Source organism: Aspergillus undulatus, assembly GCF_047715775.1.
Source record: "Aspergillus undulatus strain CBS 261.88 unplaced genomic scaffold BDV17scaffold_63, whole genome shotgun sequence".
NCBI classification, from domain to species: domain Eukaryota; kingdom Fungi; phylum Ascomycota; class Eurotiomycetes; order Eurotiales; family Aspergillaceae; genus Aspergillus; species Aspergillus undulatus.
The window spans coordinates 156,826-181,733 of record NW_027396667.1 but is presented as its reverse complement, the minus strand read 5'-3'; the positions used below and the strand labels follow the sequence as shown (position 1 = coordinate 181,733).

Sequence of the window (24,908 nt, the reverse complement as noted above, 5' to 3'; positions counted from 1 at the left end):
CGAAACCGGCGGCGGCGGAGGCGGAACTGAGGTTGCAGGGGGCGGGGGTATAGGCCGGGATGCGACAGGCGGCGGCGGAGGCGGTGGTTGAGAGGCCGGGCTTCTTGGTGGGGGCGGCGGGGGCCCAGATGAGGGGAAGGCAGGAACTTTGGGGGGAAGTTGTGGAGGGGATGCAGGGCTTGCTGTGCGAGGTGGAGGGGGCGGAGGTCCTCCTGGGCTACTCCTTGGGGGCGCCGGCGGAGCTGACACCTTTCGTTCTCCTTGGAAGGGTGGTGGAACTCCGAATCGAGGCGGACCATCATCCATTGGTGCCTTTGGGGGTCGAGGCGGCGGGGGAGGTCCAACGTTGGTTCCAGACGACGCTCTCGGACGTGCAGGTGGAGCTGGGCCAGGTGTACGCGCAAACTTGCCAGCATCTGGAAGAGCAGGAGGTGCACGGAACCTTTCCCGCGGCGGCGACGGTTCCCGAGGAGGGGTGGGAGCTACGTCTTCGTCTGCCTTGGCTTGAGTCTTGCGTGAGGGTGGTGGTGGTGGTGGAGCACCGCGTCGGCTGCCTGAACTACTGCCAGTGTGCTGAGGGCTGACGGCACTAGCCTTAGGAGGTGGTACAGACGGAGGAGGTGGGGGAGGCGCCTTGCCTCTCCGGTCGTCACCAGGAGGTGTTGCAGACTGTGCCTCGGTGGCTTGCTTCTGCTCAATGTATGACTTGATGAAGTCGGCATTGTCTGCAATCTGGTCCTCCGTGAAACCCATTGCCTCGAGCTCGCTTAGCAGTCCTTTCCATGACGGATCACTTGTATCAAAAGGCAATTCCTTGCGTGGCGGGGTGGTACTCGGTGCGGGGGGTGGTGGAGCGACTTGAATGGTAGGCGCAGGGGGGAGTTCCGCAGGTGTTATTTGCGTTGGTGCACTTGACCGTCCCAACAGGCTGCCGAAGATTGATCGGCCCATGCCGCCAGACTTTCCGTTCGCAACTGGTGCAGGGCCTTGTCCTCGGGTCGACGCGAAAGGGGTCTGGCGTGTCTCTTTGCTGGCGTTCTTTTCCCGCTCTATCATTTTCTTTATGAACGTCTTTGCCTCCTTCTCATCCGCAAACGATAAGCCGGCGGCGCAATCGTCCAATTCGAAAGTGTGGAAGAACGTTCGGTCTTGGTTGTACTGGAAGTTCTCATATATTTCCTGGTCCCAGATAACACCTTTGCCAGCAGGCTACAAGAGGCAAAACCGCGACGTTAGAATGTAGTCTGAGAAGAGCCATTGCTTATCACTCACCGATACATCCACCAACTTCAGCCAGAATGTGCGCCCGACCAAGTCATTAGCCAGCACAACGGCGCCTTGTAAGCCGGTATACGTCCATTTGTGCGGATCTGGATAGGCGACAAAGAGCCGCGCAACCGCTACTGCATGTATCTTGTTTGCCGGCTTCGGGACATTTCTCTTAACCGTCTCCTTATCGGCATCACTTAGAATAGATGGCATGTCGAATTAGGCTGGGCTTGGTTGCGGAGTCGAGCGGGTGGGAATATAGGACACTAAGAGGAGGGGCTTTTTTTAAGTGAGGTTCCCTAAGCACATTGCAGATGTATTGCAGAGGAACGGAGATCGCTTGTTCCCTAGGCACAGAGATACGTAGCTAATCCTGTCGGCGGCAGACGGATCGTAACTGACTGGGAACTAGGATGTGGGTACTATGAGACCGTCGTTGGGGTTCTTCGAGTGGGGTCAAGGGAAGCGATATAAGTTTTCTCAGTAAATCCGAAGGGTGAGGTCTCCGGAGAATGTGTTGAGAGGCGACAGAAGCAAGTCGAGTCGCGGAGTTGAAGTTGACAGTGACGGGCAGACGGCGAGCGGAGTGGCAGGCACTAAAGAGGCACCGCCCGGTGGGGAACTCCATGCGACTGGGCAACAGCAGCCTTACGCCATAGTGTCGGTTGCGAGGTACACTGTGCACATCTCTAACCTTTGTATAGCTACTGCGCTTAAATTGAACTGGTTGAAAGTAAGGAGAGCCGCTAGCATTCATAAAATGTAGGAAATTTTGTGTTGACGTTGGTCATCCATGATCGAAACTACTACCAAAATTAGGCGAAACTATATATTTAGTCAGGGTCTACAAAGGAACTTCTCAACAGCGCGCAACTGCCAAAACCACCACATCTTCCCACACATATGAAACCAGCAAAACCACCAAGCACTACAAAAGTACTCTGTATACTCCGTATCGACATGCTCGGCCCTGGTTCGGATCTCTGCACTTCCTTAAATGACGTCATTATACTTCGCATGCTCAACGAGCATATAAAGTGTAAAGTCGTAACCTCCAGGCAGTCACTTTCTCCATCATTCATCCAAAGCGACACGCACGGACTTTGTTGATCTATCTACGTACCCAGTCAAAAGTTTTATTATCAGAACAGTCTATCTCACGGCATCAACTTCCATTCATCACAATAATGCCTGTCCTGCCAGATCCCAAGACTTTCGCTCCAGGAAGCAACGACGACGATTCTTCGAGTTCTCAAGACCAGATCAAGAAAGCCACTGCCCAAGATCATCTCTCAAAGGGTCCCCAAATTCCTGACAGTGAGTTTCATCTCTTCTAGTCCATCTAACGGTCAAACGTCTTCCAGACAGCTAATGACTAGCAGACATGCCACCCAAGACGTCTAGAGAGGAGATCGAGGCACGCATGAAGGAGCTGAACAAATAAATTATCCGTGTTACCACAGGACGAGATGTGGATGACAATATAACGAGTTACGTGGTTATTATCCGGAATTAGCTTAATCTGACTGAGATTGTTTATTGAAGATGCTTGAGTAAACAAGTAGTCATTTATGCAAAACAGTATATGACACTTAGACCTGCCAATCCCGCTCGTCATGTTGATAAAGGGCAATTAATGGGGTTAACACCTCCTAATTCCTTCTACATCAATTATGAAGTTGGAGAACAAGCTGGGATGGAGGCCTGTATAGATTGCATCATACCACGTGACCATGTGTTGGACATCCTCGTCACTGCGCGATCAGAAGCTCTGCTCGCGTCAAGAGGCTCCTCATGCCGCCTGAACGACAGAATGCGCCGGTGAAGCTGTCCTTGCCGTTAGTACGTTCTCTATGCTCATGTCCTGAAAAATCGTGTTTCCGCCGCTGATCATAAACCTTGCAGCAATTCCAGCAGGACATCTTCACCGAACTCCGCGGGGACGATGAGCTGGTCATCCTCGCTCGGGGCCTGGGGCTCCTCCGCCTGATAACGAATCTACTTCATTTCTATGATGCAGTGGGAAATAACCTGGTTCTGCTGGTTGGCGCAGACGATCGCGAAAACGAATGGATCGGCGAGGGTATGTTGCGAGCTGTGACCCGGCAAGCGGAGCGTTGTTGACGACTCGAAGCTTTGGCCGAGCATTATGCGATTAGCAAAACTCCTCTCGCCATGGGCCTCAAGGTCATCAATACAGATAGAGCTACGGTACCCATGCGGTGTGTGTGCCATTCCAAAATCCTGAGCTTGAATATTGACAGTGTTCTAGAGAGAAGATATACGCCGAGGGTGGTATTCTGAGTGTAACATCTAGAATACTAGTTGTGGACTTGTTGTCGAGTGGTTCCTCCCAACTAGTGACTCTAGCGTTCGACCTACTGACCTGCTCCAGAGCTCCTTGATCCAGAAAAGGTGACGGGACTGGTGGTACTCCACGCTGACAAGTAAGACTCTGCCTCCAACTCGCTGTAACCAAGCTGACTAGATAGAATCGTGGCGACCTCGACCGAAGCGTTCATTATCCGGATCTTTCGTCACGCCAACAAAAGCGGTTTCCTAAAAGCGTTCTCTGACTCTCCTGAACCTTTCACGACAGGCTTTGCGCCATTGGCCAACTCACTCCGGAACCTGTTTCTGCGGAAAGCGTCATTATGGCCGCGTTTTCACGTTACAGTTGCCGAATCGCTGGAAGGCCATCGAAAGGCTGAAGTAATTGAGCTTGAGATCCCCATGACCGACAAGATGCGAGAAATACAGAACGCGGTTCTCGAGTGCGTCGAGCTCTGCATCGGAGAGCTCAAGAAGGCAAACACAGGCTTAGATATGGCTGATTGGACGTTGGACAGTGCCCTGCATAGAAGCTTCGACATTGCTATCAGGCGTCAACTTGACCCCATGTGGCATCGCGTGAGTTCTAGAACTAGACAGATCGTGAGCGACCTCAGTGACCTTCGGGCAATACTCCAGTACGTCATTAAGCTGCTTTTGGATTTTTGGCTTGCGCTTACTGACAATGACCAGTGCTCTGCTCACTTACGATGCTGTCTCGTTTGTGAAATATCTAGATACCATCGTGACAGCGCATTCCCCACCCCCAGGGTCTACGAGACACAACTATTCACCTTGGCTGTTTCTCGACGCCGCCCATGTTCTTTTCCAGACAGCGAGATCTCGAGTATATGAAGGGAAGATTGGCAACGCTCCCGCGTATTCATCTATGAATTCCTTGCCCACTACACTTCGGCCTGTATTGGAGGAACAACCGAAATGGGAGGCTCTCGCCGAGATCCTTGAGGAAATTGAAACAGATGCTTATCTGAGCCCCGTCAACACAGATGAATCGAATAGCACAGTGCTGATAATGTGCGCTGATCAACGCATGTGCCGTCAACTTCGAGAGTACCTGGGAACCATGCATACCAAAGTGGAAGATGAGAGGCCGGATGATGCAGATGAAGACAAGCAAGAGAAAAGACGCTCCGGAGATGTGATGCTGCGCCGGAAGCTAAGGGATTATATCAACTGGAAACGCTCCTTGTCCAATGTTAACAAGAACCTGTCAGGACAACCAGCAAATGAGGCACCTCAGGCAGGGTCAAGCCGGGACTCGCCGCGCCTGTCGCCTCAACAAGGAAGGGCTCCTCCGAACAAACGGCGTCGAGTCCGCGGTGGAGGTGCGGTCTCAGTCGCAATGCCTCGTCCACCGAATAGCAGCGTTCAAACAGAGACCGAGGCTTCGGATCAGATGTCTGGTCTTCTGGATGAAATCCAGCCGACGGAAGTCGAGGAAACTATCAAAGAAGAGATCATCATAGATGACTTTGAGGACATGGGTGATTTCTACGAACTGTACGATATGGATGATTTGGTCATGGTACATCCGTTCGACGGCGACATGGATGAGCATATCCTCGAAGAGGTCCGCCCTCGCTATATCATAATGCATGAGCCCGACCCTGCGTTCATTCGCCGAGTAGAAGTGTACCGCAGCTCGCACGTGGGAAGAAACGTGCGAGTATACTTCATGTACTACGGCGGCTCTGTCGAAGAGCAACGGTACCTGAGTGCCGTAAGGCGCGAGAAGGACTCATTCACAAAGCTCATCAAAGAGAAGAGCGTAAGACACACCCTCCCCCAACCCCAAAACCTAAAGCTAACCCAACACAACAGAATATGGCCGTAACCCTCACCCACGACAAAAGCCTCGAAGACCCCCAAGAACAATTCCTCCGAACAGTAAACACCCGCATCGCCGGCGGCGGCCGCCTAACAGCAACAGCCTCACCCCCACGCGTCGTTGTCGACGTCCGCGAGTTCCGCTCCGCGCTCCCCTCCCTCCTCCACGGCAACAACATGATCATCGTCCCCTGCCAAATAACAGTCGGCGACTACGTCCTCACGCCGGACATTTGCGTCGAGCGCAAGTCCGTCCGCGACCTGCTCTCATCCCTACGCAACGGGCGCCTCTACAACCAAGCGGAAACAATGACGCAGCACTACAAGTCCCCCCTCCTGCTGATCGAATTCGACGAGAACAAATCGTTCACTTTCGACGCGTTCACGTCGGCCTCTACACCGGGGACCACCTTCCTCACGGACTTTGGGTTCTCGTCTTCGGGGACCGTCACGACGTCCTTGTCGTCCAGCAGCGCGCTTATTAACCCCTCCGTACCGAAATCAGCACAGCACCTTCTCGTCCTCCTAGCACTAGCCTTCCCCCGATTAAAGATAATCTGGTCGTCTAGCCCCTACCAAACAGCCGAGATTTTCGCAGAGCTAAAGAAGAACGCGCCGGAGCCGGACCCTGTCCGGGCCGTGCAGATCGGTCTCGATGTAGATATCACGGAAGAGACGGGGTCTGGCGACGTCATGACGGCTTCGGGGATCGAGCATAGGACGTTTAACCTGTTGCCGCAGGAGATGTTGAGGGCTGTTCCGGGTGTATCGCCTCAGGTGTTGGAGAGGTTGATACTGGAGACGGGAAATATTGCGGAGATTGCGAATATGGATGTTGAGCAGTTGGATCCGTTTATGGGGCGGGAGGCTGCGAGACAGGTTGTTGGGTTCTTTCGGAAGAGTGTGTTTGAGGGGGGCTGAGGTTGACGACGTCCTGTACGATTTACTATGGTGAAAGGATCCATTACTCATGAGGATAGATTACGAATTGTAGGAAAATCTATGATTCATAACCCTTTCATTAATCTATCATCCAAGCTTTTTCAACATAAAAGAAACGAGCAAGGTGCGTAAGAAAGGAAATAGAAAGAGGGATCGTTGACGCGAAAGATCAGCACAGCTGACCCTGCACGCGCCGCGTCCTTTTACTGTAAAACCTGAAGAGCGCTTTTCACAATGACATATACGGGAGAGGGACGTATATCCAATCCATCATCGTCATAAAACAACCCTTCGGTGTTCCGAATATCAATGATCCATATTTGAAGCTTGACAGAGCACAGGTCTTCCGAATTGGCCGAAGCGGGGAGGGCCCGCAAACCCCGATGTCTCGTCACGCATCTATTACCGCTCATGAAAGACAAGACGGTGGATTTGTCGCCGCGCAATGGTGTGTGGGTGGCTACGCCAATAATAGAAACGAAGGGCCGAAAGAGTCGAAGCTGGCGGGAAGAACCCAGCGGCTCTTGTGGGAATATGGATAAAGATATCGGTGGTGGGTAAGGAGTTTAGAGATCGTCGATATCGACTTCCTTCTCTTCTTCGCTGTCGCGGTCCTCGTCGAACTCGACGTTGTCCTCGAAACCTTCGTGCCCGTAGGTGTCGGTCTCGTTGATCTTGGCGTGCTCGGGCAGCTCGCCGTAGGCCTTCAGACTTCTGGCCTCGTCGGCGGTGTACTTCATGATGACGTCGCCCTTCTCGTCCTGGTAGTCACGCAGCGAAAGGAGGATGATATCGCCCTGGTTGATCCAGACCTTCTTCCTAAGCTTGCCACGGATGTGTGCGAGTCGCTTTTCGCCGTCGAAGCAGAGGGCCTCGAGACGGCCGTTGCCGAGCATCTTCACGACCTGCGCATACTCCTGGCCTTCTTCCTTGAACACGAGTTCACGCTTCTCGTTGTCGTTCTCGTTCTTTCCGCGACGACGGTTCTTACCGCCCTATACGTAGATTTTGTTAGCATCTGTAGTTGATGGCGAGAACGAAGCGTAAAACTGCTCCAAACACTTGTCACTCCTTTCGCCACCCTGGGCAATATGTCCGTCTCAGAGCACAGAGAATACTGCTGGCAAAATGTGCGGTAGGCGCGGAGGCGAAGTTGGGCGGCACACAGCGAAAATATGGCAAGGCGGGGTGATTGGAGAAGAGAGACGGTGAGCCATACCTTTCCCTTGTTCTTGGGCATACTGAAGGGTCCCTAGCAGTTGGAGTTGCTGGGAGCGGTATGCCGGATCAGAAAATCGTAAAGGAGACCGGAAGAGATGAAAGGAAATGGGCAGCCAAAGAGAGGTGAAAGTGGGGTGACTTTGTGCCTTTAAATCTCGCTCTCAATCAGGTTTGTGATGGCTTATGTCAGCGATGGTGGCGGCCTGAACTCCGCCTAAAGCTCGCCACAAGCCAAAGCCGATTCTATCTCCGCTCACCCGCCTGAATTTTATGCTGGATTGTTTGAGCTGGAAACCTTTCAGTTCTCAGAGGTCCTTATTGATCTTGATTTCGTTCTTTGCTGGTCGGCACCGTTCTCTTCCGGCTGCCAATTGCACCCCTGGATACCTGTTCTGCGTCTCGCTTCCGACGCTTTATGAACCCCATGGGCCGATTCCTTCTTCTCTCTGTGGTGTATTGTCCATGAAAATGTCGAAATTGCTGGTACCCACGACGCTATTCTCGGCCAAATATGCCCCAAAGCAGCTCCTGACGGCAATTGCTCAGCGGTACATCCTGTACTCCCCCGGCAATCCGATTCTGCCGAAGATCAGGTACATGTGCGATAACCGTGATCGGAATACTCTGTGGTGGAGAGTCTCAACCGCTTCATTATCAAGTCACAAAAAAGTGGTCCGATCGTGGTGTGCGCGAAGAGCGCGAGCAGCCTTCACACACGAAATGAAAGCGCGCGGATACGACGCAGAGGGCAAAAGGATACGCTCAGACACTCCACTTTCTCAGACTGTCACCGAGTCCTCGGGAAACATGAAGGGCACTCTCACTATCTATCTCTCTCCGGCATCTCTTGAGGGGGACGGTCTAGCGTGGCGGAAGGAGATGGGCACCGTGGTGGACGCTTTGATCCAGAAGCAACAATGGATGCTCATTAAGACCCAAGGAGGACAACAGGGGCCGAGAACAGGGCAAAAACATAAACAGCGCAGCCGTGGGAAATCAAAAACGAAGGATAGAGCTTCCTAGGCCCGAACATCGGGTGTTTATTTTTTAATGAATGTAAAGTGATACCCATGTATTATTAGCCGTAATATACACTTTGATGTGTTTGTACCGAGATCACGAAATGAAGATAGACATGGATTTCTAAATGCACAATACCCTGAGCCAGGGAACTTGGAAAGAATACCTCGATGCTCGGAGCATAACAATAACTTCCAGTCTCGTGATGACGAATGCTCCTGACACATGCGGCTCCCCAGTCTGGCGCAGCTTGGCATCTTCGCTAACTGGGGCCGATCTCCAGACAATCAAAGCCAACTTCATCTCCTTTTCAGGCATCACCGCTGACAAGACATTCAGCGCTTCTATTCAGTTCCCTCCATCGCCCTGGATGTACCGTGATTAGTGGCATTGTCGATTAGAGCCCGTGCGCCAGAATGCTGGTCTCCCTGACCGTTGGAAAGGTCGACGCTGGGGTCGCCGTCTTGTTGACCCAGGACAACCGCCTCGTGAGCACTCCCATTGCCCAAAAATGATTCACTTGGAGGAACTATTGCCTGGTTGCGGGTCCTCTCTGGAACTGTCAACAGTAGCAGGGAACAATAGTTTTCACCTCTCATCCCACGTGGCGACCAAAGCTAAACTTGCTCCTAGATTGAATTCCCCTCGGTCCTCCTCCCTAACAACATCACCTCCGGAAGCATCGTTGATATCACTGTATCGCGCAATAACTCCGCAGAAGCTGCCAATGCAGCTGCTTTTCAGAGTCTTCAGAAGCGTATACTCAACACCTACGGCATTAAGACTCCTTCACCACCAGTCCTCCGCCTCCGCAACGCTACGCAGACCTCCCTTGTCCTCGAATGGGACCCTATTGACCTTGCTACCGCGTCTCTAAAGACACTTTCATTATACCGCAATGGCTCCAAGGCGGGTTCCATCCCCCGGCCGCTCGAGACGCGCAGCACCAAGATAAGTGGTCTCGCCATCCACTCGGAATACACTTTCCACCTCGTCCTACGCACGACTGCCGGTACATACCAATCGGAGAAGCTGACCTGCCGGACGCACAAGATGACGGACCTGTCTGGTATCACAGTCACCACTGGTGTCCTCCACCCTCAACGAAAGGATGCCCTGGCCGAGGCTCTGGACCGCATTGGCGGAAAGCTCATCGACTCAGTCCGAATCGATACTACGCACTTTGTCTGTACTGAAGGTAGAGGTCCGCTATGGGAGAAGGCGGTCGAAATGAACATCCCCGTCGTGGTACCGGAATGGGTGGATGCCTGTGAGGCAGAGGGCACTATCGTTAGCGTGAGGGGATACTATCTCAACGCCGACCCTAAGGCCCGACAACTCGGTGCTCTTCATGGCTCGACACAACATCAACGCACCACGTCCTCCATAGCGTCCCCTTCGCATCAATCTCAGTCGCAATCCCTATCTCTTCCTGGCAACCAACAAGAAGGGACACTAAACACTTCTGAGCCACCTCCCACTCCGTTCCCCGGGGCTAATATGAGCGGACAGCCAAAGGCAGAAGACGATGATAGAGTTTCTGAGGAAGCAGAGAACCCGCCGCAGCCACCTCCAAAGGACGAGGACTCTGAGGCTAAGGATACTCAACCTATGACACCACCAAAGGACGAGCCCGAAACTAATGGTGATATCAAGTCAGAGACGGCGTCAATAGTTGATGTAGATGCCAATGGAAATGAAGTCAAGGTTGAAAGCTCGCGTGAAGAGCCCAAGGAGCAAGAGGCGAAAGAAGAAGACCACGAAGAAGACGACGGGGATACATCAAGCCCTAAGGAAGAGGAGAAGGGTAAGGGAAAGGATAGCAACGGGGAGTCGGATTTCAACGAGGTGCCTCTCTAATTCCTTTAATCAACTGACTGTTCAGCGCTGCGTTCGAGTACTGTATATTTTACTCCTACCTTACCTGTTTGACCTCATTTTATGACTGACTCCTTGCGGATGATTCTCTAACGCCATGCCATCACGCAGCTGTTGCCTTCTATCTCTACATTATTCTCAATTATTGCTGTCATATTTTATTTGCTTTATCTTTGTTGACCTCGACGTATTAGCTACCATTCTGTATAGTAGAGGGTTCAGTTTAGATAGTTCTCTTTAATGATTCGTGTCACGAGCAATCAAGATATTCACTAATCGTGTCTCCAATCAGACCTAGGACTATTCAGCTTCTAGTCCTTGTCTATTCCATTTGCTACTTCGGTCTTTCCAATTCTAACTTGGAAGTGCAGATGGCCTCACCTTCTCGACCTCGCACGATCAATATATATTCGCAAGGCAGGTGCGACGAGCAAATGGTTCCTTCCTTAAATTGCGTTGCTTAAACTCCATTGCACTTCGAAGGCAGGTGCGACAGAATCAGGAGGTTACCCCGGTCGCTCCTCCCTTGGACGCCTCCTATTCAGATAGGTCATGTACTGCATCACTACGTGTCTCATTCACATATCTAGTAGTGTCGCTTAGTACGTATGCCTTCTAATTTAGAATTGTCTAGTTGATGTTCCGTACGACCTCGTCGATGGCTCTGGCGACGTATGTTACGTTCTTGGAGCTCACTGTGATGAAGGAGAAAGCTCGTTAGATGCAATGAAACGGAAAATGGGAATGAAGGAGTGGGAATTAGAACTCACGCCCGCTGATCGAGGCTCTGCCGGACTTGAGCAGGTAGATGTGGTATTTGTCCTTTAGGGCGTAGACTTGTGAGGGGGTCAAGCCGGTGTAGGAGAACATGCCGTTCTGCGGGAATGGTTAGATCAATTGAAGGATTGACCAATCTGGAAAGAGTAGAGAGAGAGGGAGGGAGTCTACCTGTTCAACAATATGCTTCCAGGTACCCGGGGTCTGGAGCCTAACAAGCTCGTCGTAGAGTGCTTGTCGCATAGAGATGATGCGCGAGCTCATGGTCTTGAGATCGTCATGCCACTGCGCCGTGAGCTCGGGGCTTGTGAGGACCTTCTTGACGATGCTGCACCCGGCCGTGGGCCCCATAGAGTACTCGCCGCGGATGATATGGCAGAGGTTCACGGCAACTGTGTCGCGGAGATCTTCGGATCCCACATTAAGGACGTAATGGAATGCGCCGACGCGCTGACCGTAGAGACCGAAGTTCTTGGAGAAGCTCTGCGCGGCGCAGAACTCCATGTGCGGCTTCTCGTTGAGGACGTATCTCACGGCGTAGGCGTCTTCGTCTACTGACCCAGAGGCGAAACCCTGGTATGCGGAGTCGAAGAAGGGGAAGATGCGCTTGCGCTCGCAGAGGTCGATGATGGCGCGCCATTGTTCCTTGTTAGGGTCCAGACCTGTGGGGTTGTGGGCGCAGGCGTGGAGGAGGACGACGTCGCCTTCCTGGCCTTCAGATTCGAGGGTGGACATCATGCCCTCGAAGTCGAAGGAACGGGTGGCGGCGGAGTAGTAGGGGTAGGTCTTGCGGGGCACGCCTGCGAGCTCCCAAATTGTGAGGTGGTTCGCCCAGGAAGGGTTGGAGAGCCAGACGGTTCGAGGCTTCATGTGTGTCTTGAGGAAAAGGGCACCGAGGTGGTTCGCGCCTGTGCCAGCGACTGTCTGGACGGTAGCAATGCGTGCCTTCGCTGATTCTTGTTTCTCAGAGCTGGAGTCCGCGTCGAAGCCGAACATGAGGTCCCGGGCAATTGGTAGGAAAGCTCTGTCGCCTTCAATGGCTGTGTATTCGTGGCGCATGAGATTGTTCTCCTTTGCGAGCTGCTTCTCGGCTTCTTGGACAACGGGCAGAGGCCATGGCTGGCCCTCGTTGGTGCGGTAGACACCTACACCGAGGTTGACCTTTTGCGGGTGATCATCGTCTGTGTATGCGCGATTGAGGGCGAAGATCTCGTCCGGAGGTACTGGATTGACGGTGAGAACGGTCATCGTGATTGATGTCCAAAGTCCTGCAGAGGGGTTGCGCAGATGTGAAGTGCGGAATCGGAGTGGAGAAGTGGATGCACTTTTATACTAGGCGAGATCTTCCCGCGAACGTCATGTATGTATTAGTCAAAGCCTGCGACATACAGAGAGCCGGAAAAAGCATCAAGATATAGATCTTGTGGCGTCCTGGGTTGGCATAATGGGACCGATATCGCCCCTATGAATTGACTGCTGGTTGCCAATGTCATTGGTTCCTCAAAAAAAGTTCTTTTGGAACCAGACAGAACTGACCTGGCAGTTACAGCCGCTTGATTCTGGTCCTCCTCGAGCGTATAAGGTCCTTTCATCTTGTGTGCCTAGCCAAGAGAGTAGAAGCGGACTGATACGCCAGTGACGGCGGTTTCACTCGTAGTCATCCATACGTTCTCAACATTTCGTGCGCGGGCCCGGATATGGTCCCGTGCCCGCAACCACATTCACGTCAATTGATTTGCTCGACATGATGGGATAGTCGGAAATCCTCTTGATTCCCTAGACCGATCCATGAAGCCAGAAGTCAGCTGGATGTATGTAGTAATCAATTTGGGGTGGCCATCCAGCGGGTTGGTGAAATAGCCGGCGGTAACCGACCAGCGGGCCGAGGGGATTCGAGATCTCTGGTGAATGGTTGACGGTGATAATGATCAAGAGCGCTATCGAATGATCATTAATGATGGGTGAGTTAGTGGACTCGTACTACAACATTGCGTCCTTGAGGGTTTCTGCTTCAGGCTTCCAAGGCGTTGGAGACGAAGAGAAAGATCAGGTGTTGGAAGAAGGGAGAGGATCACACCCCCGCATCTTCATCTTCATCGCAGCCACCACTTTGACATCCGTTTCTATTGCTTGTGTACCAAACCTCTGATATCTCAACCATAAGACCTTCTTTGTTTGCTTAGTAGCCAATGGCGGGAAATAAGGACCTGCATGAACTGCGTCCTGCATCTATCGTCCAGCCTCTGCATAATAGTATACCTACGGAACTAGTCCCTCGTTTCGACCCAGTCTACGTTCAGTACTACAACAAGTACAATGCGGGGCGGCTGCATACTCATGAGGTGTCGATTGAAGCCTTTCGCAAAGACCCGGCCAAGTACTTGACTTCCTACGGCCGTGCTGCAGGACCGGATATTTTCCGCATCACTGAGCAGACATGCGCGGTTAAAGACGGAGAGATCAAGGTCCGCATTTTCGAGCCCGCATCTATCCTCGACGAACAAGGAAAGCCCAAGAAGAGAGCCGTTTACGTCAACTTCCACGGAGGTGGCTGGGTGTTTGGGAACCTTGCGACTGATCATGACTTGTAAACGCCTCGTTGATGGACTCGCGGGTCAACTGGTGGCGTTTGATGTGGACTATCGACTCGCGCCAGAGTATAGATTTCCCACCGCAGTAGATGACTGCTGGGCGGCCTTCAACTGGGTTCGTCTTCTGGCGGTGCATTTGCCCCTTGCCCTGACCTGTTTCTTTAGGTTCGGTCGCGAGCAGATGAATTCCATCTCGATGTGAACAGGATCTCAGTAGGCTAACCATCGGCTGGGGGTCATCTTTCGGCGGTGATAGCTCATCACTGTCGAAACGCCAAAATCCCGCTTGCGTTGCAGGCCCTTGTGGTGCCCGTCTGCGACTTGCACAGCCCTTTCACGCCTGATGGTCAATTCGACCGGGAAGGTTGCCCATACGAGTCATACCGCGAGATGGAGTACACGATAGCTTTGCCAGTTGCCAGGATGTCATACTTCCATAAACATTTCCTGGGCGTGCCTCGTCCTGCTCTGTCGGACGAAGTAAGTTGCTCAAAAGGTCATTATTGCCTGTGTTCAGATTCTCACCGCAAATTCAACCTAGGACTGGAAGATTTCTCCCATGCTGGCCTCCAGCTTCTCCAATCTAGCGCCAGCGTTGGTTTTCAGTGCCGAAATGGACCCTCTGCGAGACGAAGCCGAAGTGTATGCGGACAAGCTGAAAGTGGCCGGCGGACGAGTAGAATTGGTCGGGGTCCCAGGAGCTCCGCACACCTTTAGCGGTTTGGACGACATCTTGGAGTCTGCCAAGATGTTCAATGCGAAAGTGATTGACACGATGAAGAAGGAATTGCTGTCCTAGAAGAACATGGAGACGGTGTTTAGGATGAAGGGAACTAGAGGATCTTGGTTTATCCGCTGAGACGTGAAACCGTACCATACACAATTTTCATGCATTTCCTGCTCTGACATCAGCAGTCGCGTAACCGTAATACCGGGCCGGGAGAAATCGGCCGGCCGCTTCGGAGGGCAGCTCAAAGTGAAGGCTTCCAGAAGCTGTCGAAGGTCGCAGAGTGCTGAATCCTTAAGTTGTTGTGTTGGCCGCCTTTCGGAGCACTTTTTCTCCCTTGTTTTCTCCTCTAGTGGGCATAATACCCCCAATTGCTGCTAGCACAAGCTCTGCATCTACTTCGTCTCTCGGGTTCCCGACCTTTTTATACTCTCCCGCATTTAATCTTTCGCCATGGCCTCCCGAACCGCGGTGCGCTCGATGAGCTCCGTGACACATGCGGTCGCCAGAGCATCCAACACCTCCGCAGTTGCCCGCACCGGCCTGACGTTGGCTGCTCGCTCCCCCGCTTCGCTCACTAGCCGACGTGCGCTGAGCTCCAATAGCCGACAGTCACTACAGTTCCCCCGCCTTGAGTTTTTCCAGTCTTTCTCAAACAAGAGATCTTTCAGCTCGACCGTCACAATGGTATGGTACTTCAATGGTTCTGCGGGATCAGATTAAGCCGCTGATCAGACAAGGCTAACTTTGGCGAACATAGGCTTCCGAATCCCGCACTGAGAGTGACGCCTTCGGCGAAATCAAGGTACGACAGGCAATTCCGAAACGATCCTATACAAGGTCTGACGAACAGATCTAGGTCCCCGCCGACAAGTACTGGGGTGCTCAGACTCAGCGGTATGATGATGATGTTGATTGAATATGCAAAAGAGCGGAATGAATGGCTGACGGATGAATAGTTCCCTGGGCAACTTCGATATCAACCAGCCTCAGGACCGCATGCCCGATGCCGTCGTCAAGGCCTTCGGTATCCTGAAGGGTGCCGCTGCCACCGTCAACATGAATTACGGCCTCGGTAAGCATCAAACTGCGGAGCTCTCTACCAAGTCAATGTGTATTAATTAGTTCTAGACCCCAAGATTGGCGAGGCCATCAAGCAGGCGGCCGCCGAGGTCGCCGATGGCAAGCTCCTGGACCACTTCCCTCTGGTCGTCTGGCAGACCGGTTCTGGTACCCAGTCCAACATGAACTCGAACGAGGTCATCTCCAACCGTGCCATTGAGATTCTGGGAGGTAAGATGGGCTCCAAGAAGCCCGTCCACCCCAACGATCACGTCAACATGTCTGCTTCGTCCAACGACTCTTTCCCCACTGCCATGCACATTGCTGCCGTTGTGGAGCTCGAGAACACTCTGCTGCCTGCCCTGACCAGCCTCCGCAACGCTCTCCAGAAGAAGGTCGAGAACTTTGAGCACATTATCAAGATTGGCCGTACCCATCTGCAGGACGCTACTCCTCTTACCCTTGGCCAGGAGTTCTCCGGTTACGTTGCCCAGCTTGACCGCAACATCGAGCGCGTCCAGGCCTCTCTGCCTCACCTGCGCTACCTTGCTCAGGGTGGTACTGCTGTCGGCACTGGTCTCAACACCTTCAAGGGTTTCGATGAGGCTATTGCTGCCGAGGTCTCCAAGCTGACCGGCACCGAGTTCAAGACCGCCCCCAACAAGTTTGAGGTTCTTGCTGCCCACGATGCCATCGTTGAGGCTTCTGGCTCCCTGAACACTCTTGCTAGCTCTCTGTTCAAGATTGCCCAGGATATCCGTTACCTCGGATCTGGTCCCCGCTGCGGTCTCGGCGAGCTTATCCTCCCCGAGAACGAGCCCGGTTCTTCCATCATGCCTGGAAAGGTCAACCCTACCCAGTGCGAGTCCCTGACCATGGTCTGCTCCCAGGTTATGGGTAACCACGTTGCTGCCACCATTGGCGGCATGAACGGCCAGTTCGAACTCAACGTCTTCAAGCCCCTCATGATCCGCAACCTGCTGCACAGCGTGCGTATCCTTGCCGACGGCATGAAGAGCTTCGAGAAGAACCTTGTCGTTGGTCTTGAGGCCAATGAGCCTAGAATCAACTCTCTCCTTCACGAGAGGTAGGTCTTGCCTACTTTTACATATCTAAATTTAATTACTAACTTTGGTAGTCTGATGCTTGTCACCTGCCTGAATCCCGTTATTGGCTACGACATGGCCTCCAAGGTTGCCAAGAACGCCCACAAGAAGGGCCTCACCCTCAAGCAGAGTGCTATGGAACTCAAGGCTCTCAGCGAGGAGGACTTCGACAAGTACGTCCGTCCTGAGCTGATGCTGAGTCCCAAGGAGAAGAAATAGACGAGCGTTAGGAGTTTGAGGGTGTTATACTAGAGGTATAAAACATTGTAGCGGACTTTAGCTATTCTAACTAGTATACTGGAAATATATTGTACTATTTTTTGTGTCAGTATTGCGTATTGTCAATGTCTTGGCTTGCTTATTTTTGGAACTCAGGAGAGGAACAACTTGCATCCCATTCTCAGGTGGCGACCTATTCAAGAAAGGAACTACACTCTGGATATCCAAAACCCGTCCAGAGTACACTGGAAATTTTTTTTCCATCGGCTTGAGGTAAATTGTGTCGAACAGTCCTGGATCTATAAATACCTGTCCAATCTCAGAGAGTCTCATGTGGGACCGTGGTTCAGCTCCCTGGGATTTGGGTCCCTGCTTTTTATACTCCGCCTCAACCATCTGTTTTTGGATAACTCGAAACTTTTCTCCTGACACTCAACGTCTTTCCTTCATAATCGCTTTATTCTCATCATCCGCTCTCTCCATATCCGCTGCGCATTCCTACCTTCTCCAAGTTAGAAGAGATAGTCTTTGACCGAAACTCAATCGCCCGTTCACCGCCGCTCAACCCCTCCTTACAATCTCAACTACCCCACGAACCAGCCAGCTTCAACTCGAAACAAACACATTATCCTCAATCGAAGACACCGTTCATACTACATCTCACAATCAACTATCCAACCTCTCAAAATGTCCACCACAACCCACAACCCCGAAGAGCCCCTCTTCTCAACCACCCTCATCTCCCCCACGGTCACCTCCGAGCTACCAACGGGCTACACAATCCGACCGATGCGTCGCTCCGACTATCACCGGGGCTACCTCGACGTCCTGCGCATCCTAACAACGGTCGGCGACGTGAGCGAAGAAGCCTGGAACAAGCGGTACGACTGGATCGCGTCCCGCAACGACGAGTACTACCTGCTTGTTATTGTAGATGAGAGCGATAAGGTCGTTGCGACGGGGAGTCTGATTGTCGAGCGCAAGTTCATTCACTCGCTCGGTATGGTTGGGCACATTGAGGACATTGCGGTTGAGAAGGGGCAGCAGGGGAAGAAGTTGGGACTTAGGGTTATTCAGGCGTTGGATTTTGTGGCGGAGAGGGTTGGGGCTTATAAGGTTTGTGAATTCCTGTTCTTCATTCTGTGCTGGATGGGGTGGGTGAAGGCTAACAGGGGACTTATTTAGACTATCCTGGATTGCTCTGAGGCGAACGAGGGGTTCTACTTGAAGTGTGGGTTCAAGAAGGCTGGGTTGGAGATGGCTCACTATTATTAGAGGGGAGGCTGATTGCTGGGAAAAATGACTCCCAGGTTTGAGGGCTTATCTGCTTGTTCTGTGCTTCGTGAGTCGGTTCTTGATCGTCTCTACTGGCGTTCAGAGATTCTTGGTCGGTACTGGCTTTGTCGGGGCGCTTGTTAGTTGGTTTACTAAAGTATAGATGTATACATAGACCAAAAGCTTTCTTATACACGTTGTGCTCATTCATATGAAGAAGTAGCAGAGGACAATTCATGAATCCAACCGGGATTGGAAAGTATTTACTATGCATGCAAATAGTGTGGTTGATGTTTGTCCTTTGGAAGGGGAACCAAGGTGTTTGGATCGTGAGAATTAGCTTTGATCTACGGATTACATAGCGGTTTTGCCCAAGTTTCAAATGGAGATTCCAAGTAAGCGGCGTCGAGGCCTCTAGCATTTGAAGACGTAGCTACGTAAAGAGAAAATACGAAGCACAATGCGAAGGCTCAAGGAGTGCGCCAGCCCTTTAGGGCGAAGGTAACTCCTCCGAGCATCACCGTACGAAGCCCATGTGAGACAGACTGATTCGATCCCAGTAACGAAGTTGAAGTTCCCATTTGATGATGATGAAGATACCAGACCCATGAATAACTAGCCATGCATGAAAAGGAAACAACCGCAACCGCAAACCGAACCGTCCCCAACGTAAGCACTCCCAAGTCCCCGGCTCCTTTTCTGGATCGAAAATCTTGAGCCTTCCGTGTCGGCGTTCATAGATATGTTCTTTTCTGACTAGGTATGGAAAACGGGTATTAACCGTCCAGGTCGTTGGATATCGCGCTTTTCTTCTCTTTTTTTCGTGGTCGTCATCGTCATTTCCCCGCCGCGATTATCAGTTGACTCCTTTCGCTAGGTAGGGTATATCTAGTTGCCGGGGTTGGGGTTCATCTGTTGCGAAGGCGAGTCAGTCCGTTGTTCCAGGTGTCTCCCTTCTTTATCTCAGCGACGTGAGCGTACCTTCCGCTTGCCACCAGTCATGGTAACGTTAACGAAACGACGAGTGTACTTGAGACGCTTCATGGCGCGGCCCTTGGGGAGCTTCTTCTTCTCCTGGGGCTCGACCTATATCACAAAAAACTCCGTTAGCTTCGTATGCCCAAATCTTTTGCATCTTTCCATCACATCAACCCTTTCACGTATCCAAAACGGCCTGCAAAAGAGACAAGCTCCTTCCCACAAATACCAATCCCACCTGTTCCTCATCCAGTATCACCAAACCACCCCAACGCATCCCTCCCGCCACAACGAATATCGAGAGGAAAATGAGATATAACCCACCTTAGGAGTAGCAGACTTAACCTTACCCGCACGGGCGAGAGATCCGTGAACCTTACCCATGGCTGCTGGTGATGATGAACTTGTCGATCGAGATGGGAAGTTGAAAAGTCGAGGTGTGGTAAAGGGGGGTTGATTGAGTCACCGCTGCGCTGGGCTTCTGTGGGCGAATCGCGCTAGTGCTGACCTGTAAGCGAGATGGCAAAATTCGGAAGGGCGGAAGGGCTGGGGTTAGTCAGCGGCTATTGATGTCTGAGGCAGAAATATACGTACTTCTGTTCTTTGCAACGACGAGACCCTTTATGATCCAGGGCGCTTTCAGAGGTTCGCGTATCCGAGTTCTTCAATTGCATATTATATCGAAATCATGAAATGTTATTTTCACTTTCTGCGTTGGTTCGCTATCTTCCAGTGATGCCCGGGGAAATCATAGATGCCAAATGGGGTTAGGATAGGTCTGAACCCTACTACTGCCTGGGACTCTCCCCATATATACAGGGTACATCAGTTGTACGGAGTATCAAAGTTGGTATGATGAACTATAGGAGCTGATTTCGAAATTGGAGGAACTCACGATTCATGTATAGTTATAATTCGGAGATGTGCAGATACACTGGCTAATCACCCTTACTCTCTCGACAAGGCGCTTTTGGAGAAACCTTTTGAGATTCGATGTCTACTGGGCCTCGAGCCGGGCTAGATATTCCTGGTGGTCTGAGATGTTCGAGGTAGGACTATGCCGAGGCGAGCAAGATCATTCAGGAACTACACTAACTAGACGCATATCCCGGGAGGCTATCATCCCACATCCATTTCTCATTCCACATTGCATGAAATCCATGGGGCGCAAATGATAGAGCCTGAGATAGCCGTAGAATCCGCAGAAACCGTCTTATACCGTTGTACGCCGATAGTTTTGTGAACATTTCATTTTTGGGTGATAGGAAAACACATGTTTCAGCTCCAGTAGCCCCCAAATCCGTCCATGAGATTCTTGCCTTCACGCCTCCCAATCCCAAGCCAAACCGTCTATCCCTTAGCGAGACTTAGCGGCAGCCTTAGGGGCGGAACCCTTAGCACCCTGCTTGCTCTGGATGCGCTGAGCAGCACCCTTGGAAGCAGAGGCGGCGTTCTTAGCCTTCTCCGCCTTCTTCTTGGACTCGGCGGCGGCCTTCTTCTCCTTGGCCTCCTTGATGGCCTGCTGGCGGGCGGCGGCACGGGCTTCGGGGCGCTGAGAGCGGCGTTCCTTGATCACGTCGAGGGAGGCACCGACGATGGCACGCTGGTGCTTGACGACACGGCGGGTACGCTTCTTAGCAACTTCCTGTATATCAGATTCTCGTCAGCATCAATCCGTCTCCCTTTTCGTACATCATATGGTCCAGTTGTTTCCACCAGAGTTCCGCCTCTTCGAGCATCCATCCCAAAACCCCTCATTTATCTTAATTTCACGACCAAACTCAAAAAACCACTGATGAAGAAAAGGCGGTACCGACCTCAGAGATACCCTTCTTGTGCTGGCGACGGAAGAGAACAGTCCAAGCTATCCGGCGAGGGTTCTTGCGCTGCAGGAAAAGGGACTCGGACTTTCCATTCTGGAAGCGGAAGATCTTGCTGTCGCCACGGACGAACAGCTTACCCTATTTCAGAGAACCAAATGTCAACATATATCCTCATGTACGCTTTTGCAATCGCGATTGTGTTTTTTAATCGATCGTGAAGCCCTGAGGCTTTTTGGTCGGGGCGAGCGAATTCATCGGACGGGTGACTGTGTTGGCGGGACAAAACGCACCTTGCCGGGGTAGATCTTCTGACCGCTGAAAGAATCGTCGTAGGTACGCATCTTGAACGTGAGAGATGCGCGACCGGTTGAACGAGATGTTGTCGTTTGGCGTTGGGTGGTTGAGTCGAATCGTCTCTTCGACTGCCGCTAGACTGACATAATTCTGAGGTGGTGCGGTGCGGAGCTCGCTAAGCGCGTCCACGTGACCCCGCTCTGCCCTCGACCTGACATCTACAAGGGGATGAAGATAGTATACGCTCCATTAAGACGATAATCTTACTTTAATGAGAATTCAGGTGCTATCATGACTTGAAGGTTTCATTTATTCTCAATTTCGGTTTCCATGGCATCTTACCATTATGTCCTCCATAACTGCAAAACATTCAAGCCCAACGACATTCGTAAAGCTTAGTTTGGACGGGCCTCTCAATGCGCAGGCTACTGCGAATGTAATACCATGCTGTCAGGTGGAATATAAGATAGATCGAAACTCAGATCGTCTCCTCGCCGGATATTGAACATCATATCGCGACGTTCCCGTAAGCTTATGCGCTATCGCTGCTGTTGTTAGGGCTCAATCATGCCAGTCGCAGGACTTCCACGGTTTCGGCTTGCATTCCTATACCCTCAAATTAGTACTTCTGCATGTAATATATATGCTTGAGGCGTTGAAGTGCTTACCTTGCATTGGATATCCCGGCATATCTCGCTCGGACAAATGCCGCAGCAGCTGGGGCATACATAGCGACCACATCCATCGGGAGGCGTGCATTGCGCGAACGTACTGACGTCTTTGTTGTAGAAACCGAGATATTCGATGATCTTTAGAAGACGCTTTGCTTGCTGGACTTTGTCAAGGCTAAGGTTCTCGTCGGCCGCCTGCCGCGCTAGTTCTTCCTTCATACAGCAGGTTGTGTTGCAGATAGGGCAGGATTCGCGACAGTCAACGCATGATAAGTTCCGATGGTTCCAAGGTCTAGCATCGTTGGGCCTGCGGGGAGCTTTCGGGTCATTCACGGAAATTGTGGCAACTTCAGTTCCAGTCATGCGACGAACATAGGCAAGCTTTAACATGGTCAGTACTACTTGTTTGTTTGGTGTTGGGTGGGGATGGGGCTTACCAGCTCATCAAACGAGCTCTTCCCTATCTCTGGCTCGCGCGCCAATTGATCATTGCTGGGAGCTCTGTTCATTGCTGCTTGTGCCTCGCAATAATCGAAGTCCACGAACATGTAATCTGCAACATAAGCAATCATGGAAGAGGTCAAAGTGAGGGGCCGTGAAACTCTACCATTCGGCGACCTGATGTATTTCAGAGCACTTGACGAGGCACTGAGTTTCGCCGGTGATGCTCCTCTGTCACTTCTTCTCTTCGCCTTCAGATCCTCAATTATGGCCGAACCCGATGGGCTGTGCTCCGGAGAAGCTGTGTCTTGTGTTGCCACAGAATCACGATATGAACTTGACCAAACACGCGAGCTGTTGGCTGATGAGGACTTTGTTTCCCAGCTCCGCCTTTTCAGCTCGGGAGATGGTCTTGCTGAATTCAAGGTGAGGGTCCGAATGCGTCTTCGAAGGGCGCCTTCTCTGGGGGAATCCTCGGTGGACTTGTGTTGTGCAGGCACTTGGTTGGTACCCTCAGTCACGGGGATACAGGGCGAAGGCAAATCAGCACGATTATGGTCAACGATATGGAACGAGGTCTCGAGCTCATTGGCTATGTTGTTAGGCAAATTTCCTTGGTCAGTACCCTTGATCAGCTCGGCGCTGCTGCCCGGGCTGCTGTTCACGTTGGTTGTGTTAGCAGGATGCGAGCAAAGTATAGGCCGGTCCTTGATCGGGGTGCCTAGGAAGATTTCCGCAACTCACTTTCTGAGTCCCTTCGCTCTGCGTGGCTTCTTTCTGGATTTGTTCACCATATTGTCTTGAGGAGGGCAGATTCGATTGAAAGGTTTGATGTTTGCTTGTAATAACAAGAAAGAAGCTCCACACCGAGTCTGAAAGCACTGAGAAGACTTGACCCATGAGATAAAGAGAAAGTTGAGGCATTTGTTGCGAGAAAGATATTGTGTTTATATACCTTAGCCGATTTCACAGTCTCCATTGCAGCAGCTGTGGATTGTGTTTATTGGACTAAGATTAACCTAGTGAATTTGCCCTCTTTGACCAGCAGTCCGGACGAATTGATTACTGCAGAAGAGGCATTGCTGACTCGAGTCAAAATCATACGAACATGCTTTGGGTCTGGACTTAAAGCGCAACTCAAGGGAGAACATGGACAACCAAAGCATTACGATGAATGACTTCTATACTCTCTTCATCCGAGTATGGACCGGTCAAGCATGTAGATAGTTCTATTGAAGCGAATTCTATTGTAAATTCGTGGATAGTAATTCATGAATCCGAATTGCAGTAGGCCGAAAATATGGCATGCCTGGAAGATCGGAGATGAGTAGTCGCCCTTTCACCGTACATCAACGCGAGGGTGGAACGAACCAGAATCGGAATAGAATGCAAATGTAATAAGTGAGATGAGGCTCCTCCCTCCATAAAAGACAAGGCTAAATCTTGAGAGTATAATCCTGATCCAACAGAAAGACAATGCAGGGAGGTCAAAGTCGCATATTTTTCCTCATGATCTCATCACGGCGTCGACGATAATTATTCGCACAGCAATCTATTGACAAGCCCAGAGCTTCTTAGGCCATTGCGTGGGTTCTGGTCCATTCCTTTGCAGTCTTGATAGCCGCCGATTCGTCTTCTTTCCAGCGCTGAGCAACGTCGTTTGCAAGCGGATCGTCAGGGTTCGGGGCTCCCAGCAATAACTGGATCGAGAGTAGGACGGTACGGATTTGAAGGGCTGGAGACCAGTTGCCTGAACGAGTGTTAGTCCGCATATCCGTTCATTGAACATAGTGGCCTTCAAGAACATACTCTTCAGCACATCCAAACAGATCCGTCCAAGGCGGTCGATGTTAGGGTGATAGATCTTGGTCAAGAATCGGACCTTGGGAGGAGTCATGGGGTAATCTTCAGGTAGGAATAGCTCAAGACGAAAGATTCCACCTTCATATGGAGACTGTGCCGGACCGTGGATGGTAACATCGAAATATCGCAGGTTGTCCTCGTGAGGGACGGCGGTGATACCAGCAACTCTAAATCGGGAAAGTATTAGTGATCTATTCAGATCGGAATTGAGATGGTTTTGGGAGACATACGGCTCTGCCAGAAGACGTTCCGTTTCCTTAGTGATTCTCTTTGACAAGGCCATCTTGCGTTGCGGGCTTGCGCTCCGAGGCTCGAGGGTATGGCAGCGCGGGGTGACTGGCACTCAAAATCTATTTCCTCGTGCAGGATGAAGGATTCAACCAAATTCGCGATAAATACCAGGAAAGGGGGATTGAAGGAAATCCCCAAGTTGAATTATCAACAGATAGTCCGGGAAAACAAGAGACGGTGCTTGAATAGAACTTATTGCAAAGGATTGAGGGACGACGTAACCGACGGAGGGGCCCCTACACTAATGGCAGTTCTGGACCTCCGTAGCCAGTACGGCAGAC

The 24,908-nt window shown here is 51.6% G+C and overlaps 14 protein-coding genes across 14 annotated transcripts; 7 read left to right on the top strand and 7 right to left on the bottom strand.

The window, feature by feature from the left end:
• Window positions 1–27: 27 nt before the first annotated feature.
• BDV17DRAFT_295150 (WASP family protein) lies at window positions 28–1,482 on the bottom strand (the record flags this gene model as incomplete). Its single annotated transcript, XM_073762999.1, has 2 exons — window positions 28–1,209; window positions 1,273–1,482. Coding segments are annotated over 2 exons (1,392 nt in total), but the record flags the coding sequence as incomplete, so codon positions are not given.
• A 974-nt stretch (window positions 1,483–2,456) lies between these two features.
• On the top strand, window positions 2,457–2,713 carry BDV17DRAFT_295149 (uncharacterized protein; the record flags this gene model as incomplete). The annotated part of the gene is made up of 2 exons (XM_073762998.1): window positions 2,457–2,586; window positions 2,652–2,713. The coding sequence occupies 2 exons, from the start codon at window positions 2,457–2,459 to the stop codon at window positions 2,711–2,713; spliced, it is 192 nt and encodes a 63-aa protein (XP_073611622.1).
• Window positions 2,714–3,073: 360 nt separating this feature from the next.
• Window positions 3,074–6,524, top strand: BDV17DRAFT_273871 (ssDNA endodeoxyribonuclease RAD1). The gene is made up of 7 exons (XM_073759053.1): window positions 3,074–3,111; window positions 3,175–3,491; window positions 3,542–3,612; window positions 3,665–3,716; window positions 3,762–4,238; window positions 4,294–5,389; window positions 5,443–6,524. Exons 2-7 carry the CDS (start codon window positions 3,445–3,447, stop codon window positions 6,367–6,369), a joined length of 2,670 nt encoding a protein of 889 aa, XP_073611621.1. The 5' UTR covers window positions 3,074–3,111; window positions 3,175–3,444; the 3' UTR covers window positions 6,370–6,524.
• Window positions 6,452–7,702, bottom strand: BDV17DRAFT_273868 (translation initiation complex factor eIF1A). The gene has a single exon (XM_073759052.1). It carries the CDS (start codon window positions 7,284–7,286, stop codon window positions 6,957–6,959), a length of 330 nt encoding a protein of 109 aa, XP_073611620.1. The 5' UTR covers window positions 7,287–7,702; the 3' UTR covers window positions 6,452–6,956.
• Window positions 7,703–8,909, top strand: BDV17DRAFT_273866 (uncharacterized protein; the record flags this gene model as incomplete). The annotated part of the gene is made up of 1 exon (XM_073759051.1): window positions 7,703–8,909. A coding segment is annotated over exon 1 (581 nt), but the record flags the coding sequence as incomplete, so codon positions are not given.
• Window positions 8,910–8,913: 4 nt separating this feature from the next.
• Window positions 8,914–10,780, top strand: BDV17DRAFT_205793 (putative chitin biosynthesis protein (Chs5)). The gene is made up of 2 exons (XM_073755339.1): window positions 8,914–9,119; window positions 9,265–10,780. Exons 1-2 carry the CDS (start codon window positions 9,048–9,050, stop codon window positions 10,489–10,491), a joined length of 1,299 nt encoding a protein of 432 aa, XP_073611618.1. The 5' UTR covers window positions 8,914–9,047; the 3' UTR covers window positions 10,492–10,780.
• Window position 10,781: 1 nt separating this feature from the next.
• Window positions 10,782–13,004, bottom strand: BDV17DRAFT_205776 (putative aspartate transaminase). Its single transcript, XM_073755338.1, has 3 exons — window positions 11,458–13,004; window positions 11,280–11,385; window positions 10,782–11,204 (listed from the first exon to the last, which is right to left on the bottom strand). Exons 1-3 carry the CDS (start codon window positions 12,532–12,534, stop codon window positions 11,140–11,142), a joined length of 1,248 nt encoding a protein of 415 aa, XP_073611617.1. The 5' UTR covers window positions 12,535–13,004; the 3' UTR covers window positions 10,782–11,139.
• A 471-nt stretch (window positions 13,005–13,475) lies between these two features.
• Window positions 13,476–14,676, top strand: BDV17DRAFT_284480 (Alpha/Beta hydrolase protein; the record flags this gene model as incomplete). Its single annotated transcript, XM_073760540.1, has 5 exons — window positions 13,476–13,873; window positions 13,950–13,992; window positions 14,043–14,090; window positions 14,175–14,357; window positions 14,419–14,676. 5 exons carry the CDS (start codon window positions 13,476–13,478, stop codon window positions 14,674–14,676), a joined length of 930 nt encoding a protein of 309 aa, XP_073611616.1.
• A 141-nt stretch (window positions 14,677–14,817) lies between these two features.
• Window positions 14,818–17,100, top strand: BDV17DRAFT_273862 (class II fumarate hydratase). The gene is made up of 6 exons (XM_073759050.1): window positions 14,818–15,291; window positions 15,365–15,409; window positions 15,464–15,501; window positions 15,564–15,679; window positions 15,736–16,753; window positions 16,805–17,100. Exons 1-6 carry the CDS (start codon window positions 15,058–15,060, stop codon window positions 16,989–16,991), a joined length of 1,638 nt encoding a protein of 545 aa, XP_073611615.1. The 5' UTR covers window positions 14,818–15,057; the 3' UTR covers window positions 16,992–17,100.
• A 433-nt stretch (window positions 17,101–17,533) lies between these two features.
• gup1 (glucosamine 6-phosphate N-acetyltransferase) lies at window positions 17,534–18,473 on the top strand. The gene is made up of 2 exons (XM_073755336.1): window positions 17,534–18,107; window positions 18,177–18,473. Exons 1-2 carry the CDS (start codon window positions 17,679–17,681, stop codon window positions 18,264–18,266), a joined length of 519 nt encoding a protein of 172 aa, XP_073611614.1. The 5' UTR covers window positions 17,534–17,678; the 3' UTR covers window positions 18,267–18,473.
• Window positions 18,474–19,154: 681 nt separating this feature from the next.
• Window positions 19,155–19,628, bottom strand: BDV17DRAFT_295140 (40S ribosomal protein eS30; the record flags this gene model as incomplete). The annotated part of the gene is made up of 3 exons (XM_073762997.1): window positions 19,155–19,178; window positions 19,248–19,352; window positions 19,569–19,628. 3 exons carry the CDS (start codon window positions 19,626–19,628, stop codon window positions 19,155–19,157), a joined length of 189 nt encoding a protein of 62 aa, XP_073611613.1.
• A 628-nt stretch (window positions 19,629–20,256) lies between these two features.
• On the bottom strand, window positions 20,257–21,566 carry BDV17DRAFT_205762 (60S ribosomal protein eL24). The gene is made up of 4 exons (XM_073755337.1): window positions 21,358–21,566; window positions 21,062–21,205; window positions 20,350–20,889; window positions 20,257–20,293 (listed from the first exon to the last, which is right to left on the bottom strand). The coding sequence occupies exons 1-3, from the start codon at window positions 21,406–21,408 to the stop codon at window positions 20,602–20,604; spliced, it is 483 nt and encodes a 160-aa protein (XP_073611612.1). The 5' UTR covers window positions 21,409–21,566; the 3' UTR covers window positions 20,257–20,293; window positions 20,350–20,601.
• A 149-nt stretch (window positions 21,567–21,715) lies between these two features.
• BDV17DRAFT_205695 (uncharacterized protein) lies at window positions 21,716–23,626 on the bottom strand. Its single transcript, XM_073755335.1, has 5 exons — window positions 23,218–23,626; window positions 22,640–23,130; window positions 22,470–22,585; window positions 22,030–22,413; window positions 21,716–21,967 (listed from the first exon to the last, which is right to left on the bottom strand). The coding sequence occupies exons 1-5, from the start codon at window positions 23,265–23,267 to the stop codon at window positions 21,923–21,925; spliced, it is 1,086 nt and encodes a 361-aa protein (XP_073611611.1). The 5' UTR covers window positions 23,268–23,626; the 3' UTR covers window positions 21,716–21,922.
• Window positions 23,627–24,047: 421 nt separating this feature from the next.
• On the bottom strand, window positions 24,048–24,619 carry BDV17DRAFT_284475 (E2 ubiquitin-conjugating protein UBC13; the record flags this gene model as incomplete). Its single annotated transcript, XM_073760539.1, has 3 exons — window positions 24,048–24,223; window positions 24,283–24,503; window positions 24,567–24,619. 3 exons carry the CDS (start codon window positions 24,617–24,619, stop codon window positions 24,048–24,050), a joined length of 450 nt encoding a protein of 149 aa, XP_073611610.1.
• Window positions 24,620–24,908: the final 289 nt, after the last annotated feature.